At 44.5% G+C, this 20866-nt stretch overlaps 1 protein-coding gene across 3 annotated transcripts in view; it reads right to left on the bottom strand.

Moving 5' to 3' along the window:
- The window catches only part of LOC144153602 (uncharacterized), a 259014-nt gene that overhangs the window by 64820 nt on the left and 173328 nt on the right, over window positions 1-20866 (bottom strand). For all 3 annotated transcript variants that reach the window (XM_077685248.1, XM_077685246.1, XM_077685247.1), the window contains one exon: window positions 5881-5952. In XM_077685248.1, coding sequence (XP_077541374.1) covers window positions 5881-5952 — 72 coding nt within the window. The remainder of the gene's footprint in view (window positions 1-5880; window positions 5953-20866) is intronic.

Genomic DNA, 20866 nt, shown 5'->3' on the forward strand with positions numbered 1-20866 from the left:
TTTGGGGACAATCTTAAATAGAAATATAACTGTTGTCTCCATGTTTAAAGCGGGCTCCGCATACAATTTGGCATATTTTCAGGGACAAACCCAGCAACGGCTAGCTGTTCCCAACCAACATTTTCTGGACGTGTAGTGCAGTTTTTTTTTTCTTTCAAATAATTTACAGGATGCCTAATTTGTTTTATGCTTCATGCGGCATAGACTTCAAGATTACTGCTACAATAAAATGACTTTTACCGTTTGTAGAAAGCAAGGGTAGGACGGAAACCAATACACTGAGACACAATTCGAATTTCTGCGCATCGAACGACAAAAACTCGGCTGAAAAGGCTATAATTTCTCGTCAGTGAGGCACGACACTTGTGGGCGAAATATATTTAGCTGAAGTGCAAGGTCTCTGCATACAATTCCGTTAAGGTATTCCCGTGACAAACTTTTAAATCCAAAGAGGACACAGATTTCCAAGGTGGACAGGAAATTCTTTTTTCGGCTTCTCTCTAGTCATGTTCCCCATTGAAGGTTGGTTATTTTTAAAAGGAAGATGCGCTTTAAATCCGCGATACCTATTCGGCGGATGAAGTTTTGGACTCTTTTCAATTGAATTTGGAGTAAATAGATTACCGGTTAATCTTCCTTTTTATTTGGCCGTGTTGTATTTAACATAAGTTTGACCGGTCCCGAAAGAGGTATTCTCTAGCCCAATGTCTTCTTGTATTGTTGTTAACTTTCTTTTGAAACGCCCCGCATGTCTATGTAGAGAGAGAAGGGAAGTTGAATAATGAAGACACAAGGAGGTCATGATAAGAATGTCGCTCCTGCCAGCTACTCGTCGTTACGACGAAGAAAACGTAAGGAAATCTGGAAAGGAGGGGGGAATTATGGCGGAGAACTGCATACCTGTATCGAGCGTCCACAAATTGACTTCGTTGCATTGAAGAAATCGCCGATTAGGTGGGGTGGCATTAATGGCCCGATAGATTGACAAAGGTAGATTGACAAATGTATAATTGGCGTTGCAGTGCACCAACACCGACTTCAACTCTTTCTCCCTTTGTAAATCTCAAGAGCGAATAGGAGTAAGAAGATAAAATATTTTCAATACTTGCACAACAACCTTATTGGACAGCCGTGGCGCACCGAATGCCAATAAACGCCTTGAGTTTTTTAACTACTTTAAGCTGTTTGAACCTGCTCATTTCGAGGCCCTTTCCAGACACTCGTATGCGCATTCCAGCATGCGGGCTGACTTTTAGGAGTTTTGATGTAGAGGATCGAACGATACCGGATAGTAATAGAAGTAGCGCCTGATTGAAAATGGGGTGACATAGTCAAGTTTCATCATTTGCGTCCCTTTACACATTCACATTCTCGTACTTCCTCCGTGCACACCACATGTATAAGTAACAGTTTACCGGACTGCTATTTAGGCATAGTTATGTCTGCAATACTTGTCCCTTTATTGTGAGAAACTTCTCCCACAAATGTTCAAAATTCAACGTGATAGTTGCAAGTTCCACCAGATGAAGTCATAAGCCTCACATTCTATGCTCTGTGATCCAGGTAAGTACTATAAAACTACCCCCACGGAGATGTTGCTAGAGTTCTTTCTTCTGGTGGGGACATTCTGTTCAACTACTGACTTAAAACATTTAAGGAAAGTCATCGTGAGGTATGTTAGTTGTTGTGTTAAAATGTTGGTAGAATGTTATCGGCAAATGCATTAGTTTTGTGTTTAATAAGTACGATTTGAGCGGGTAACGCCTGTTGTCACTCTGTGTATAAAAGATAGTCTATTCGCAGTGAAAAAATAGGGCGCTCGGTGGCTTTTTATTGGCCGCTTCTTTCGGTATCGTTTCCCTGACCAATCATGCGCTTCCTAACTGAGTGCCTTGCAAGTGTGACGAAGTTGGTGGACATGCTCTCGCCATCGTGTGGATGGCCTTCTCATCTACTGTAACCGAAAGCAGTAGCAGCATTGCTCATGCGACGCAAGCCCCCACCCGCGCAATCATATCTTCTCATGCCTTGAAATCTGTGTGGAAACGTTATGTAACAACGGATGCATTGACCTTATTGCTACGTCTCGTGCCACTTTGCTTCCTACGCTTGCGTACACTCTGGTAGCAGCTACCTTCGCCAACGCTTGCCCAAAAAATTACGCAGCAACAGTTTACCGGCGATAGCCTTAATGGCAGAGTTTTCCGGAATGTGCGACCGGGCTAACTCGTGTAGGGCCTCGCAATTTCTTAAACGACCTTACCGTTGCAAAGCCATCTAAGCGACTCCTTTCCCTTGCTGTCGCTTACTTCCCCGGATGACTCGGGGCAGCGGGGAGTAATGCCCTTGGCCGTTATGTCGCAGGCCTCAGCGTTGCCTTGCCCAAGCAGGGCCCGCTATACGGCAGGAGCAGCAGCTGCAGGCGTGCCTCCGCTCTGCCGAAGTCGCGATTAGCGTTATCCCACCATCCCAAAAAAGTACGGCTCCGTGCTACGTATGTTCTGTCTCAGAAGTGGCGATATACGCGGTGTCTAAATCGGATGCTTTAGCGCGGAGCACTGCATTTTTTCTTTATACAGAAAAAAACGCAGTTGGAAGCGTCAGGATGCATTTCCGAATCAACGGGAAGGGTGATGGTTGGCGGCAAGACGCGACTAATAAGGCGCTGTGTGTGCCTCGGCTAGATTTCTGGAATTTCCAGAAAAGCCTTTTCAACATAACGACCCGTTTTCCCGAAAAACTGCATGGTTATCAGGTACTCTTGCGTGCGGTTTATGTGCTTCTTCCGCTCCAAAAAAAAAAAGAAAACGTTTCACCTCTCATCAAGCGCCTGCGTCGATGTCTTCTTATGCGTCCACTTTCGCGGTGCGCTGTAGAACACAAACAATCCTCCTGAACTTCAATACCAATATAGCCTTTGTTTGGGTAGGAGGGTAGCTTGTATTTCTTTTGTGGTCGATTCTTTAGAATAATATCTATTCATGGCTGTTATGTGTTGAATTTTTAATGACAGTAGTTGCCCTTTACCTGTAATCCCCGAAATGCTTTGATTCACTCATCTGCCTTTAGAAAATTTGCGCAGATGAACCGCCGGTTTTCGTCGTCTCCCACAGATCTTCTAACACCGAATAAGTCTTGTCACAAAAAAGTCTCAAAATCTGTCCCTGTGAATGTTAATTCCTCTAGAGCACGCGTCCTTTCGCCATAGATGAAATTGTAGCTTACGGCAAAAAATCTTCAATGTAACGCAATGTCACGTGTTCTCATTATCGTCCCTTTATATTGTAACGAGAAGACGAGGAAGTGGACAGTGCAGACTAGTGCGATGGGCATCTTACACCGACGAAGACGAAGACGGTTGACGTGGGATTATCGCTCGTGCTGTGATGGCCGAATTGTAAATAGCTTGCATCTCTTTCTGTAAATAGATCGCTTTAGCATCGACCATGGTTCATGTCATCCGTCCTACCGCCGCGTAACATGTTTTGGTGGAGGTTGCGGTTCTGATCCCCTTCGTAGACCTCCAGCTACGCCCGTCTCGGTTTCTGAAGCGACCACCTCAACGATCAAGGATCGTGTCGGTCCGCCCCAGCCCCGGCGAGCCATTGGCCTGCGCATTCCCCAGCCCGGTGTCCCCTGCCCGTGATCCGACGAGACCAGCCGACCTGACTAGCCGCGACCAGACCAGAAGCCGACGACATTCCCCTGCCCAGTTCTCCGGCGCGATTCCAAGAGCTTGAGGTTCCTTCGTGGCGTCGGTGGCATCGCTGTTCTGGAGCCCATCTTCATGAACCAATCAGCGTGTGCAGTGGCGGCAAGGACTTCACTTTTTATATTCATTTCATCTTCACCGCACGGGTTCATTGACTGTGACCTCGACCGGGACGGTCGTTTTGGATGGCGGGGGGATATGTAACGAGAAAACGAGGAAGTGGACAGTGCAGCGTAGTGCGATGGGCATCTTACACCGACGAAGACGAAGACGGTTGGCGTGGGATTATCGCTCGTGCTGTGATGGCCGAATTGTAAATAGCTTGCATCTCTTTCTGTAAATAGATCGCTTCAGCATCGACCATGGTTCATGTCATCCGTCCTACCACCACGTAACAATATAGGCTCACCCTATGCCTTCTCTATCATAAAGCAAATCAAACCCCGACAAGTATCACACGTAGTTTCCCTAAATCTACAAGCCATCTACTAGATAGCTGGCGGGATAATCCTTGTAATAAACATTTTACTATAGTGTTGGGAGAGATATTTGCGCTCACACATTTGGGGGGGGGGGGCATTTTTCTTGCAAGCAGAGAGGCCCATATCTTCTAAAACTTCATTGCAGAGGTAAACGGCACAAATCGAAAATTAAAATTCACTTGCAACTTACACAGCGCCATATGTTTCACACGGCTGTTAACACACGAATTAAAATGTTGAGTGTACAAAAGCTAAAAAATAATTCTCGTAGCTTTTCCATTCGTGCGAATATTTTTTCTAAGAGTGATTAGTTGTAAGAAGATTCAAAATGTATATTACGTTCAGAGAACCCGATTTCAAAACAATTATTTATAAAAAGCTGCTATGCGGGACTTCTACACTATTTATAGTAATGGGGAAGCTACAGCAAACAGCCAAAATTGGCGCAGCTCGCACCAGTGGAGAAAGCTTGTAGAAACAGCAGAGCCTGCGGCCCTCTCCCTTGGTAGGAGGCCCATCTGTTGTATCGTCATCAGTAGCAGCAGCCCTCTAGGTCCACTGCAAGACGAAGGCACCTGCCATCGACCTCCAACCGCTCCTCTCCCGTGCATTCTTCGCCTCCGTTCAATCTTTGCCTCCAAAATTTCTTATTTCGCGCCTCTATCGAGTAATTGGTTTTCCTCTTTTTCCGTATCCATCTCTCGGTGTCGGCTGTGTGACATTGGTAGTCCATCGATTGCCATTTCGCCTGATTACGTGACCACTCCAAGTCGATGTCTTTTTCTTTGTCCGAAATATGATATCTTGCAGTCTACTTTGCTCTCTGATCCAGTAAGCTCGCTTCCTGTCTCTAAGTATTACTCTGATCATTATTCGTTCCCTGGCCCGTTGAGCCGACCTAAGTTTGCGCTCAAGTTGTTTGGCGATGCGCCAAGTTTTCTCTCTATATGCCACCACCTCACACTTACTTCTCAACTTGCCGCTGAAAGTTCTCCATGACGGGCCGGCCCGGATCGTTTCGTCCGCAGGCTTTCCCCTCTATACCAAAGTGGACCGCGCTAGCACGAGGTAGAAGCTGCGGCCAAGTCCAAAACCAACGCCCGTGCTATGAACGCGAAAGAAATGCTGCGCACCCGGAACGCGATGATAGCTCAATCGGAAGGACGGCGGTTTCAGAACGCGAGGTGCCCATGTTCGATTCCCACCACAGGACGCGGTCTGTTTCTTTCCAATAATCTGCACGTGTGTTTGTTCCCCCGCCGCTGCTGACCCCGCACCCCTCGAACCTTTGGGACGGCCCTGTGGTAAGATGGCCATTTTCTCGGGGTAAAGGTCCCGGGTTCGATTCCCAGATCCTCCATATCCACATTTTTTTCTTAGGCTTTGTGGTTTTCAGTCTACGCCGAGCGGATTGGTGTCGGCATAAACAGCTCTGCTACTAAAAAAGGTTGCTTGCGGTTTACTTAAACTACTACTTCAACTGATTGCGGTCCACTGCTCCTTCCACCTGCTTAGTGTTAATATTTTTCCAAAGTGCCCCTAACGTGGCCGGTATTCTTAGCAGTATAAACGTCTAAACATTTTGCCCGGAGGAGCAAGGCATTGTGCTCACAGTGCGACTCCCTATGGTAATCCTAATTGTCTCTTAAGAACGTTTCGCTTGTTCCTTTACTATTGTATACTCACAGGTGGGTCAGGTTGGTTAGATGCTTCAGCACACCGTCGCCGAGACCAGTCAGGGAGCAGCTCCTCAGGTCCCTGCATTAAAAGTTGTAGTAAATAAATACAACAAGTATTATACCACAAATAAATACAATATCATGAATTTCGTACTATAGCATGCGGTATTCTACCAAGAGAATTCATTATTCGCACCTGTAAGTAAGCCTCTTTAGTTTTCTCAACAATTTATTTTGAAAAAAGCCTGAAGCAAACAGCCGATTACTCAGCGTCTGTTTGTATGCGTGAGCGAGGGGAATAGTACTGAAGCTTTTCTACGTTATTCACAAATTTTCGTGCTTCAACTTAAAATAGACTCGCCTCCCTGTGTGCTTCCTTTGTGTTCTTGACCGTCGATTACCGCTGTTGGATAGCTAGAGGTGCGTAAAAAGCTTTGCGATGCTCGTCTGAAACGTCAAATAAAAGTTGCTTTTTATCTTTCTCATTTTTTTTTCTTCAGTCGTCCCGTCATGCTAAGCCAAATGCCCACTCCCATGGATAAGGGGGCTTCAAAGCATAATTTCTGAAGCCAATGCTTCTTTTGCAGAAAGTTAAGCGCTGTCACAAGAACTGATCGACGTATTGGTATTTTCGTGATAATATTTCAAAAAACATAAGAACAGCGTTTTGTTGACGAGGACGAACTCGGGGAGAACTGTGAGCATTAATGTAGTACATTAGGCACAAAACACAACTAGGAGCTCAGGGATATAACCCATGGAGTTCGGAAGATTTCCCGCGTCTTGGGCAGTAACACTGTTAAAGCAGTGCGTTGTTGAGACCCAGTGTGGGTCTTCTTTCATGGTTTCTAGTTTTTCTGTCGGCGCAAGGTCAGTAATTGTGACTTTCAGGCGAAGGCGTGCTGTGGTAACAGAGACGCCCAAAACAAACAACAAAAAAAAAACACCCCATGCAGAGTCATCGTAGAAAGAGTAACTATGATCAATAATCACATTTGTGGAGATACTTCCCACTTATCGATAATAAAAATCCTTGTGTAATACGACGAATAATTTCTCAGAAATGGTTTTCACGTTGTGAGCCGTCGGAGCAGCCGGAAGTAGCCCAAAAAAGTAAAATATTTACGACGGAGGTAGCGAAATTTTGCAAGCCGGTACTCGTGTAGAATTCACTACTTCATGCTAGACTCGTTAATGCCACAGATGTGTGCAAAATTCCCTCATGTACGAGGTAATCGGTTTTAATTACGCCGCCTTCTTGGTCAGGATAGTTTTGGCTCTGCAGATGACGGAAGAGCGAGTGGCTTGCTAGCAGGATTACTTTTCTGGATAGAGCAAAACCTCGCCGCTGGATCCCGCTAGGGGGGCTGTGTCCGCAGAAGTTATTGCGCGTAATCTTCCTACCTGTGTCTACCGGGTGTTCACAGCATTTAATGCTGGAAGCAAGGGTCGAATATTACCTCTGGGGCAGAATCTCTTAATTCCTCAAAAGCTGCTCCAAAACGGCGGGCAATATTCGGGGCCTTGTAGTGGAGAAACACATGCGAATTAAAGTGATAACATTCCCGAATCCACTGCGTTACGACAGTTTTAAGTTATGTCTTTGGAGAACGACCACATGCTGGCAGGGCGCCCGTCGGTGGCAACTAGAGCCGCTAAATACTTATCTGTAGGCAACTCATTCAAGGAATTTTAATATAACGGAGGGCAGGTTTGAAAAAACATAATACTTGTCAACATAGGAGGTGTAGTCGATAATCAGCTTGTTGCCTATCATTTGAATCATTGCATCGAAAGTGGCACATTTTGTTCTCTGTCTGGGATATCGCGATCGCGTTGTCTCCGATTTGCTGGAGAGAATTTCGCGATCTTTAGGATTCATTCTTCTCAATTCTATCTTTTGCGGTATAACGGCGGAATCGAGGCTACATGCTCCACTTCATGAACGATCCCTCTGTGAAGCTGCATTACGCACGGATCACCGACAAACCTTATTTTCAAAAGGCACCATTTATTCTACCTAATGCACATCCGGCGCGAACGGTGCACATAACATGGATAAAAAGTAGCGGCTGCGCGCTGATGTTTTGGTGTTCGGTACCTAAGAAATGTACGCGGATGGTTTCTACTCTGTTCAGCCCGGGGCCGTACAAAACACGCTTCGCCATTGCTATTGGCGTTCCTTCCTTGAAACACAAAAAATGATAACGTGGAAATAGGTATCCCGGTGGTTGAGCTGTATAAATCGTAACAGTGTCTGTCTGCTGCTTCCTAATTGTCGGCGCAGAAAGCGTGGTGTAACAGCTCCCCCGGCAAAACAAATTTGCTTGGCTAGACGCTGAAGCTTTCAAGCGGAATTTGTAGGTCTTTTTACATCGGAGCAGTAAATGGCAATGATCTCCGGTTTCTCTTCAGGAGACTACAATTTTCTCGAAACCACTTTTTCGCTTTTTCTCGCGTAAACCGAAAGCCCCTTTCACAAGTTGAGCATTCCGCTGAACATGGCGCTAGTGCCGTTAGCAGCAGTTGCACTTTTGACTCCTTATATTATACACCGGTGTTGTTCGCTCGGAGGAAGTAGAGCTGAAATTAAAGGAGCGTCCCGCGCACGGAAGCGCGATTGGGCGCGAAACCAACGTACAGCCGCTGCCGCAGAATGTGCAGCCGCCGCCGTTGCCACGTCAAGTTCACCTCTTGGAGTAGCTGCGAATCCCTCCCGGATGAAGAGCGACTGGCTTACTTGGAGAGCGTACTTTAGGCAATATCGTTGATAAATAAATCCATTAGAGTGTAACTCCACCATAGCTACAGCTTCGCTGGATTTCATCTTCGCAGAGGAAAGGGCACATATATTTTTGAGATGTCGCACCTAGCGAACAAAATAAATTCGTTTTTTGTATCACGAGTCTGAAGAGTGCGTGCGTTAGCAAAGCGGGGAAGCAAATCATATTATCTATAAATTTCTCAGGCTGAAATCCTTTTAGCAAAACAAAGATTATCACTCATATTTGCCACGGTAACATTCTATAAGACGTCTAGAGAAAACAAAAAGTCGTTCAACAACGCCGGAACACATCGACACTGGCCTTGACGGTTTACAAGCCTGGCAGCGGCTGACCTAATTCAGGAGTTGCAGTCCAACGGTGAATTTTAACCACACTGTCCTCACAATTTTTGAAAATGAGGCCTTGTATCGTAACACCCCTTCTGCGCATTGATGCGCAAGTGCATAGTTGTTTTTTGACACCTTATGTGAAAGCCTCAAAACACGTGCGAAAGCACTTTGTCCTCAAATTATACCGGCGGGAATCACAATGATTGAGCGGACGGATATTTTTACCAAGGATGTCATAAGAATCTTGCGAGTAATATTTGTTGAAAAGGAGGTAGATCACAGTTTGTGCAGCACCGAAATTCCCCACATGACCGCAGCTCTTCGCAGTAGCCGTAATGGGTGGAGAGAACAAAGCACAAACTTTAAAAACCAAAATACAAAACGGCAGGTAAACTTTGACATATGAAGCATTGGGCAACCATGTAGGCAAAATTAAAAACGTTTATGCCAGCCAGTTGGTGAACCTCCCGTTGGCCTACTAACAAAAACAGAAACTAAAAATATATTGCCTTGTCTCCATAGAGAAACAAGCGTATAGAAATCCTGTGGCTTGGGCACCGAAAGTAATGTAAAAAAATTAATGTGAGTAAAGTACACTGCAATTTAAACTGCATTCGTTACCGCACCACATTGCCGTGTGGAACCGCAAGATTTTACTGTTTTTAAAACTGATGTGCGTGGGTTTATTTTGTCCTTACAAAAAAGATTTTACCATTTGCTTTGTATGACGTTTATACGAAAGGGTTAACCAGTAGTCACTCTACTGTGGCCGTGACCGTGTACTTTGAAAGCATGTCAAGGACACCAATGACGAAGTTTTAGTTTCTTGTCGTTAAAAAAACAGCGTCCAAGCATCTGCAGAAGCACATAACAGATAAAAGATCATATGCCAAGATTTGATAAAAGACAGTACGGCATAACGTACTGTTCGAGCGTTGCTTTACTACTTCTGGTACGCATATTCCATTCACCCCATAGGTCATTGTAGCCAACTGGCTAAGGTTTGCGGAAAGCAATTTGTCACAATGTGTCCCAAACTGCGACACCGCAATCTTTATGCCGTTGACAGCGAAAGGGTTTCGCACAAAGTCTCCTTGATGGACCGGACAGGAAACAGGCTATAAGCTGAAAGGACGCCCTGAGTAATTTGTTTCCTTTTGACAGTTATTGCCAGCGGTAGTGTAATAACGGGGGCAAATTGGCTCTGAGTACCCCCAGTCCTTCATAAAACATCACGACCGAGAATTCAAATAAAACTCTTTGGAGAGACGATATTCTATTGTGTTCTTCCTTTTCATGCAATTAACTGAACTGAAAATTGCATTTCCCCTCCATTGTTTCTTCCCAATAAGCCCTCTATATCATTGAAGTACTTTTATATAATGAGATATTTTTATTTGGGCGTTTCGCATTGACCAAGAGGGTCAAAAAATATCAGCTTATAAAATTTGTACTTTCTCTGGTTTATTCATTGTGTACCACCCGTAAAGGGCTGCGTAAAATATTACTTTATAAGTGCAGCAGCCTTAATACGGACTACAAATAGTATACCAATATTCCCTAAGAAAACAAAACGGTTTGCATTTTCGGTGTCCAACGTCTTGGCATCCTAATATCACCGTTCGGTTTCTGCACGTAATGGTATCCTGTATCTCATGGTATTCTAATGCGTAGCATTACTTCGACCACTGGTTACAAATTAGTCATCGCCACATATACTACACCCACCTCAGCGTATGACGCAAACACCACCCTGTAGCAACGTAGACTGTTTGCAGGGTCATAATTGCCTCATCACTGTACAGATCAGAGCGGGAAATTTTAAAAACGTTTTAAATAATACCATGCGGACGCTTAAATAGGGCGCATATAGCTGCGCCCACAACATAGATATTAAAGTAGGTGTATAAAGCTTTGCGTTGCTAGTGTGAAAGCCTTATGTACGCCCCTTCTATGAAAGACCATGGTTGTATTTGTTGTCCGGTCAAAATATGGCCGCCGTGGTAAAGGTAAATAAAAGACATGCCTGATCCGATTGAATTAGAATCCGAGTCTCTATAGTAGCAGTCCAATGCGGGAGAATGTGTTGGCAGTCCATTCCGTCGTGTCAGCACTTTAAAATGCCATTCCAACGTAACCCAACCGAACTTCACCTAACGTTACCTAACCTAAACCGAACCACAACCTAACCTAACCGCAACCGAAGACTAACCTAACGTAATCTTACCCAATATAGCTAGAGATTTCTTCAAATCTGCTGAAATTTGTTCAAATTTGCTGAAACATTTAAAGTTCTTCTAATATAGCTAGACATTTGCTGAAAACAGCGCAATGCGACGGAACGACCTGCAAAAAGATTTTCCCGCCCATTGCATTACCACTGCGCTATCTGCTCACGTTGCCGGCCGTGGTTCGTTTGTAAGGACGTCCCCACTTCTGGGATTACCCAGTAATCTGTGGCTTTTTGGGGGGGGGGGGGGGGGCAATGAGCTCGCATCATACCAAACTTAACTTTAGAAATAGGAAGCGTAAAAATTATTCAAGGATTCGTATCGCGCAACACCTTAATGTCACTGCACGTGATTTGAACAAGTGCAAACTAGCCGCGGAGAACCCTGATTCTGGGGAGGCTGTGGTGCGTGCCAGTCTTTTTTCAGACGTATTTCGCACCTTACGACGAAGAAATGAAAGTGAGGAAAGGAGCGCAAACATGGTGTGGCAGAAAATAAGCAGATCGGAGTAACTCGCACAAAAGGACGAAGAAACGAAAGCGACGAAAGACGTAAATACGAGACAGTAGCGAAGGAGTTGTTAATAAGTATCGCCACGCTTTAGCCTTCATAGCACCTCAGTATACTCAAGTACCCCAAATAATTTTTATCGGGATGATGTGTTGGTGTGGCGGTTGTGCCGAAGCTCGCAAAGGGTGTCGTGGAGGCCGCTTCTCAAGTGTTTTTATGTGCACTTAGTTCCGTGCTCCACGTCATTGACCAGACAATCTTACATACCCCGCCTTCAGCAGTAGTACCGTGTGAAGGGCTTAAATTACAATGAGACGGTGGTCGTGGTTCTAATTATCTTTGTTTTGACGTAGATTGTTAACCTGCTACATCCTCTAGAGCCTGCATTGGGACACAGCTGCTCTGTCATCTTGTTGGGGACAAAGCGATCAGGGTTAGCCTCAATTTTGTCCGTTCAAGGAGACTACGTATCGCTATTCCAGCGTAAAACATGCAAAATAGATGCAAAAATTATTTCATTTTCGTCACCACATAATGCCAGAATCGTACAAAACTGCGCTCAGTCCCCGCAATAATTTATTCAAATATTCTTTTCTCTGCAATGGTGCAAGATAGGAATATTTTAAAAAAGATGTCAATCAGCAGTCGTTAGTAGCTAGTTTGCTGAGACGACATGGCATCTCAATCAGACGCCGAAAAATTCCGACAACTTCTGCGCTCTTTTTCTTCTTTATACAAACCAATCACAGGTTTTATGACATCATTTTGTGCCACCTAGCGTATCGCTCCAATGTGTTTGTAATAATTTGTTATTATTTTACTTCCTCCCGCTTCTAGAATATTGTAAGGTATCGTTTGATAGTACACGGTGCACTTATTTTTTACGGCTTCACATTTGGCGTACTCTAGCACTTTTGTAATGTATAATGTCCTTATACGCACGAGATAACGTTCTGTATTTTCATCGTCCTTCACAATCCTGAGTTTTCAAAACTACCACAAAAAGTTCTTTGTGCACTCGGCTTTGCATAACGTTTGGCTGCTTGTATTCAAGACGTTTTCTACTGTGTTGTATTCCACATATCTGCATCTCTTCCTATCCGCGATGTACCAATGTTTAGTTTGAAAGGACCTATTTTTGCATTATCTTCCTTCGCACTTTACTATAACGTGTTATTTGTTCGTTCATTTTTCGTTCGTTTGAAATTAATTTGTCTTACAATTCTGTCGCGACATTTACCTTTTGTAACCTCCCCTTACTCATTGCCCTCAAATGGGGCCTGTAACCTACCTTACCGGCCCCAATGCAGAGTGTTGATTAACAATATTTATTTATTTATTTATTTATTTGTTTATTGCAGCATCTTGCAGCATCTCCCACTATGCAGCATCTTGTATGGGAGTGTCCCGGACCTCAGGCTATTCGGGCGCGCCATCGCCACCAAGTTCCGACGTACGAGTACTGGACCTCGCCACCACCGCACACGAACGCAGCCCGAGTCCTGCGTTCCCTCTGGGATTTCGCACGCGAGGCTGACATTCTGAGCCGGACTTAATTTTACCCCCTCTTTTTCTGCCCTACCATTCTTATAGGCCTCTGAGCCAGCCCTTACCCAAATAAAGTTACATCTATCTATTTATTTATTTATTAAGAAATACCTCTAAATAAATAAATAGAAAAATAAATAAAAAACTATGGTTGTAGCCTAGAATAAGGTAACAAAGGAGGATTAACTTTTTATGTCTGGATTGTTCCTACTTTTGTAAAACTAGAGTGATTTTTTCATCTGTTTGTGGTGCATGATTGGGTTGGCTTTTTATTTGTATTCTCCTGGCAAAGTCCCCCCCCCCCCCCCCCATATTGCAGCCTTCCTAAATAAAAATTACATAAAACGTTCTTACAAGAGTAACCAGGGCTAAGTTAGGCGCGGTGCAGTACGTCACAAGGGACCTTGCAGCCTATAGCTTGTTGGCTTGCACAGCTAGTGCCTGTTCATCTGTGTGGCGAAGTACATTGTTCTCTCGCGCAGTGTCGCGTTACGGTTGGGTCGGAGTGTGTAAATACTTCACATGCAATATAGTTCCAGACCATAAACTGCATTGTGATAGAGTGGATGCATTTGATGACATCGGTTCTGTGTTCTTTGAGTTGATGCAAACTGTTGTTTTCTCTTATAGGTAAACGCAGGGATGAGGTTTTGCGTGTAGGATCAGTTCTAATACTCTGCCCTGTGGACGCGTCATCGGTTATCCACTGATGTTCGTACTTGTCATTGTCCATTTATTTCCCCACCGTGGTTCCTTTATCTTCAGTATGCGGAATCGAACATTATACATTAAAGAATTTTTAGCGTTTGAAAACATTTACGTGGATGGAATAAAGTGCCCACGTAACCCCTCTTGCCGCTTTGAACAATGCAGAAATTTAAACACAGCTGACTTGTAAACAGAATGGCATGTGATGCCAGGTATGATCGCTACCTTCGACAAGAAAACGTTTGCTTGTTTGCGGAAGACACTTATGGTTGATGTTCCGCTCTATTTTTAACGATGAATGATATAGGACCTCTTGCGCACTGTGTCACCGGTAGCTGTGTTCACGTATTCAAATTCGCAAGGATGTCTGGACTTTTGAATATGCCATCAAAGGTCTTTGCTAAATAGGCTGCAGGGGCTCCAGTGTTTAGGTTCAATATTTATTTTCATGAAGGTTGCGTTTTGTGGCTTAGTGTTTGTTTACAGGAGACGTCTCGTGTATAGTTCTTCGGGTGCTTTAGATATTCATCACAATGGTCTCTCGACCCTCGTACAACTTAGATAAGGGATACAGCAAGCTCTGAAAATGCTGGGATAGCGGATAGCTATTTGGTCCTGAAAACGGCGCAATATCTACAAAGAGGAAATATTGAATAAGATACAACACGCGTACCTTATTCAGTGTTATTTCCTGCCGGCGTCACGTAAAAAAATCCTCTGTTTTTTTTTTTTGCTTTAAACGTGACGTTGCTTGAGCCTATCTCAGATGAAATACGTTGCAGTGCAAATAACTGAGCAATCCTCAGCAGAACGTCGTAATTACGTATTGCAGGAAGCACTGGCAGTGCCCATTTCTTGCGTAACCATGTATTTGCCCGTGTATAATCACGTCTACGACAGTGGTAACCCGAAAAAGGGGCTCTGAGAGCACACTTTACGTTAAGGTTCATAGGTGGCGTAAGTATTTTTGTATCATGAGGCACGAACAACGTATTGATGATTTGCAGTGCCAAGAGAGCGCTTAGTCTCATCGACAGAACCTGCGTAAGCTGAGGAATTGGGAAAATTCCTTTGTGGAATGCGACGAAAATAAGCTGTTGCTGACGGTGGAGCCCTCAAAACCCTCCCAGATATGATGGAAACATGAAAAGGCGCTGTGCACAAAATAGCTGTGTAAATACCCAGCAGCTTCCTTTCTCACTATACTAGCATTCCGGTGCTGTTTCTTGCCTAAAAATATAAAATACATATCATACCAACCTGCCTCTGTCAACATACCCAGGGGAAATCTCAATAACGATTTATGCTGATGCCCACAGGTACGGACACGGGCAAAAATCTCCATAACGATTCACGCAAAAGCAGCGACTCGTGGGAGCAACATTGGAACTAACTCGCGACGCTGTGAATGGTGTCCACGTCGCTACTCGCACGCATGACAACCCAGTTACCTAATTATGTTATGCGTGTAGCTAACGCTGTAGGGAAACACCGCAATAACTGCGGCATTCCTGGCTTGGTGCTCCCAAAACAGCTCAGAGATGGTAATGCACCCTCAGCCAGAACATGGGCGGTGAGAAACCGTACCCGGGCGGACGGGGCCTGTTGGTATTAGCAACCGTGGCTGGGAAAATGACGCGAAGCGTGAAGTGTCATGCGTTAAGTGTAGTAGTTACTCTTAAACGAGCCTCCTGTTCCCAAAACACTTATAGCCCTTCTACGTCACGGATTCATACAAGCATCTTAATGCATAACCCTTGTTACTTGTTGTCGTAATTAACATGTGCGTTTGAAAATTTTCATCCAATTTAGCGTTCTACTATGCACTACATAGAAGACGTTCTCCTAGATACGTTTGGGAGTTTATGTATGCACGCTTGCAGGTTCATTTTAGGCAGAACACAGTATTCGTACAGAATACGCTAACTTTTGTTAAGCTCATTCTTTGCCGTCTTACATATGGTACTTTTAGGTAGTTTTATTGGACATATTTGTCGCTATGGACTTGAGTAATATAGCTGGTTGAACCACAGAAGGCCGATTTAAACGTGTAAAAGGCAGGTAAAAATAACATTGATTTCATTTTTTATTAATTAAAATTTGCCCAGCTTCATTAACCCAATTCCACGAACGCTGACGTTACCAGCCAAGCCGCCTGGCGTTCTCTAATCGCAAGGCTAAGCTGCATAGAACTGCTCCACACCCGCCGCGGTGGCTCAGTGGCTAAGTCGTTCATCTGCTAAGCGCGAAGACGTGGTTTCGATTCCCGGCCGCGGCGGTTGCTTTTCTGATAGGGCGTGTCATGCGTTAAGTGTAGTAGTTACTCTTAAACGAGCCTCCTGTTCCCAAAACACTTATAGCCCTTCTACGTCACGGATTCATACAAGCATCTTAATGCATAACCCTTGTTACTTGTTGTCGTAATTAACATGTGCGTTTGAAAATTTTCATCCAATTTAGCGTTCTACTATGCACTACATAGAAGACGTTCTCCTAGATACGTTTGGGAGTTTATGTATGCACGCTTGCAGGTTCATTTTAGGCAGAACACAGTATTCGTACAGAATACGCTAACTTTTGTTAAGCTCATTCTTGGCCGTCTTACATATGGTACTTTTAGGTAGTTTTATTGGACATATTTGTCGCTATGGACTTGAGTAATATAGCTGGTTGAACCACAGAAGGCCGATTTACACGTGTAAAAGGCAGGTAAAAATAACATTGATTTCATTTTTTATCAATTAAAATTTGCCCAGCTTCATTAACCCAATTCCACGAACGCTGACGTTACCAGCCAAGCCGCCTGGCGTTCTCTAATCGCAAGGCTAAGCTGCATAGAACTACTCCACACCCGCCGCGGTGGCTCAGTGGCTAAGTCGTTCATCTGCTAAGCACGAAGACGTGGTTTCGATTCCCGGCCGCGGCGGTTGCTTTTCTGATAGGGCCGAAAAGCAAAAACGCCCGTGTGTTCGAGATTTCAGCGCAGGTGTTCAAAATTAATCCGGAGCCTTCCAGTGCGGCGCGACTCATCGCCTGCGTAGCGTCGGCGCGTTAATCCCCACAAAAATCAATTAGAACTGCTCCACCAAGTCAGCAGAGCGATTCTCGTTTGTGCAAATTATTTTTTTTACAAAATAACAAAAGTTCCGATCTACTGGAACCTTTTCTTATTTTTGAACTTCCAAAACTGCCACTAGGGGATACCGCCAGTGGTTTTTGTTTACTCCGGGCGTATATTTATTTCCTATTGCAAAAAATTAGCGCCGTTCTGTTTTAAACCAAAAGAACAACGCAAATATCTCTCACGTATTTTTATAATGCTTGCCTAATGTTTCCTTTTTGCTTAACAGTATTGAAAAGTATAGACATTGCCATCAGATTTAGTAGGTTAGAAAGGCTTTTCCTATATAACGGTCTCGTGCAAGCATTCTTTTAACTTACTACATGTGTGCTTGACACTTGCGCTCCTCCTCGCTAGGCCATGCTTCCTCCGTGTCGTTGCGACTGCGTTAGCCCGTTTATTCCCATTAAAGCCTAGAACAAGAACAGCTTCGCTGTTTAACGTTAGCTCGTTTAGCGGCGAAGGCGCAGAAAATTGCAACAAGTCGTTCATTTAACGAGCGATAAAGAACGCCCCCAACAAGAAGAATGGTCGCGTATCCGCTCATTTCCCTGCAACTATCGTTCAAAGACGATAGCCCTCTGCCGCACCTGGCATGTACAGTCGAAAGCTTTATGACGGTTAACACGGGAACGTGTGCCGCTCAATACATGTTGAGCGAGAGCGGTATAGCGATTGGTTGGTGAAGTTTCGTAGTTGGTACATTTGGGGGATCCACTCCCGGACAAAAATTGATTGTGCTGTGCTCTGCTGTGGTAGCTACCTCAGATATGCGAAAATGATTCCAGATAATACATGTGCAGCTAGGGGATTTTAATTAAGCACTAAACCCAGAGAACAGATTTAAAAATTTCATTTTCCCTGCCTACTTGGGCGATAAGAATGGGTTATCCTCAGGTCTTCATATTTCCTGATGCCGTGACGTAACAAATGCAGCCGGCAGGCGCGGTGAAGGACTTGCAGGGAGTGCGTCCGCTAAACGCGCCAAGTGCGGTAGCGCGCAAGCCTGTCCCCAGAATGTTCTTCATGTATTGAGCGGAACGCGCTCGCATGTTTATTGTCATAAAGCTTTTGACGGTACTTGCTTCTCTACTCCTCCTTTCCCACCTGTCGTACCTTTCCCTTCTGCCTCAATAAAGCTTGGCGTTGGGCTAGGAGAACCGTGCACTGTGTCAGCAGACGACTATTTCTGGCAATCTCGCATTGCACTGCACCGAGTGCGAATGCACTCCAGATTTTCCAGAAACGAAGGTGCTCTTTAAATCACTGGACAGAGTTACAAGAGAAAACTGCGAAGCATTTTGTATGGTTTTGGGCCTCGAGGGTGAGTCCGTCAGTGCCCCGTCAGTCTCGTTGCTGGAAAGAGAGACTAACTAAAAAACAGTTGTGTGAATTGATATGACTGGCACACGCAGTGGGAAGTGATACGAGGTGGCAGGGGTATTTATATGTTGTCTTTTTCATTAAACGTTTCGCAGTTGCTAGTTGCGCATCTTTCGTTTCGTGTGTCCTTTTTCTCCTTTTATGCTGCGGTCGTCGTGTTAAGATCATCGCTCTATGCTCCACGATGTCCTCCTGCCTCGCTCCTTCCCCAATAAATACGTTGGAAGTTTTTTCAAGTGCAGTTGTTTTCCCCCGTTTCTGCTAATCGGCCGCCATTTATTCGAACATTTGGTTACTGTTGGGGTCGGTATGGTGCATCGAAGTGTACCCTCAGGCACAATGCATTTTTATAGGTTAGGTCAAACCATTGTTGTCAGTGCGCTTTTTTTATTTGGTAAAACAAAAAGTGAGCACATGTCTATTCTTATTAAAGGAACACGGATTGCACCTGCGACGTATAAGGATGCTTTCCGTCAGTCATGCCTAATAGTTACCTATCGCTCAACAATGTGGGCAAGTATGAACTACATACCCGATATAATAGTTTGAAGAGGTTTTGCCTGCATAAATTATTTCTTGAAAAATTATTTCAACTTTTGGCCGTGTGGCTCAAAGAACGGACAGACAGACAGACCAATATGTTAGGATTTAGGTTACGCAAGGAACTCTATGGTTCTTAAAAGAGTCATGTTCCCTGCACCCCCTTCCCTCTTGGTTCCCTGAGCAGTGCGGCTACTTTGTCTAAGGATAAAGTGTACTTGTGTAAAATAAAACTACACCTGAAAATTTACCGAGTGTACCGAAGCCCCCGTAACCGAATTATTAACCCTTGATCGAGTTATCTTACAGTTGTGCGTTGGGGTCCCACGAGGAGTACATTTGTTATTTGATGATCTCTCTGCCCTTCTTAACAAAAAATTTCATTTTAAAACAAGACAGACAACACTGCCAGGGCCCTTGTAAGTGTTTTTAACTGATGTTGTTCCATTCGGTGTTTCTACAGTGAGGTTCCTATGCGAAATATCAATATTTGTGCATGTACGTCTGTGCGTGTGCATCTACGCGTATGTGCGTATGCGCGTGTGCATGCGTGTGTATGTGTGCGTGTGCATGCGCGCCTATGTCTGCGTGCGCGCAGCTGGAAGCGCTTACCAATGTAATGGAATTAAGTGGCCGTTTTTCATACTTTCTACGTTGTAGAGGTATTCAATGGTGCTGCAGCTTAGAACAGCCAGCTTGTAGAAAATACAGTCTCAGGTATCCCTTATAAAACTTCTGCTACAATTTGAAATGTCGCATTCACGACGGCGCCGATGCATTAGTCCTCTGCTTTTAAACAAAATCCTATTACCTGATATTCTACCGGCGCATTCGTTTCTTTTTTGGCTCAACGGGTATTTAACTATCGCCGTCAGCTGCTTTCGTCAATAAAATGGCGCACGAGGTCTCTCACGATTCAATAAAAAAAGGAGTTAATCTAAAAAAACGTACAAAAAGTGTTCTGAAAATGTCGTTAATTTTAATAGCATTGGTATTTCAAGCCAAAAATAACTCAACACACAAAATCGCTGTATTTAAAAATCCTCCACAGCAATTCAAAGGGAGTGATTGTCTTTCGAAGCCGGCAGTAAATTTTATGAAAGCGGAAGATTGTGATGCCTTTATGGATAAGACACACCGTCCGTTATTTTGTGGATTTCTCAGTACAGAAAGCGCCATTCAGGGATTTCGTCATCTGCGTAGTGATTTTGCCAATATTTGTTTATTTTTGTTCTTTAATCAAGCATTCTCGACAGCTGCTTTGCGTGCGCTAAAAAGTGTCGGTATTAATTTTTATTTATTTCGCAGGGGCTCGTACGGTGTCATTTCGCATAGACCTGACATGAAGCAGTTTGGGAAAAAGACGAGCGCGAGAACTTTCTTTTTAGGTATTCGTGGTTGCCATAGACTTTCGAACCAATTCATCAATTTATACAGCGTGCGCTCCTTACTTTAGTATGCGGAGGCATGTGAAAGCTAGCAGATTAGAGTCCCGAGGTGAGTGCTTGTCATATGGCGTATTTTCTACTTGACAGCACTAATCCGATGCGAAGAAACTCTTGCGACACCTGGGAGCATCTCGAGCATGGCTGCATTGCTGCAAGAGCACTCAGAGCATGTCGTACTTCGGTCGAAGAGACAGCCCAGAACCCGTCACAACCTGGCAAATAGCGGGGACGTGTTCTCTGTCCATTAACTCTTAAGGGGGCCTTCATAGCGTCGTTGCGATGTCAGGAGCATCGCCCGGAACCAGTGAGATTACTCCCACAGCATGGCTGCTGTGACTGTACAATGCGTTTGTTTTCTCGGAAGTGTCAGGCGAGCGAGTTTTGGGGCC

This window comes from Haemaphysalis longicornis, unplaced genomic scaffold, assembly GCF_048455015.1.
Source record: "Haemaphysalis longicornis isolate Haplotype H1 unplaced genomic scaffold, Haemaphysalis longicornis Haplotype H1 scaffold_9, whole genome shotgun sequence".
NCBI lineage: Eukaryota > Metazoa > Arthropoda > Arachnida > Ixodida > Ixodidae > Haemaphysalis > Haemaphysalis longicornis.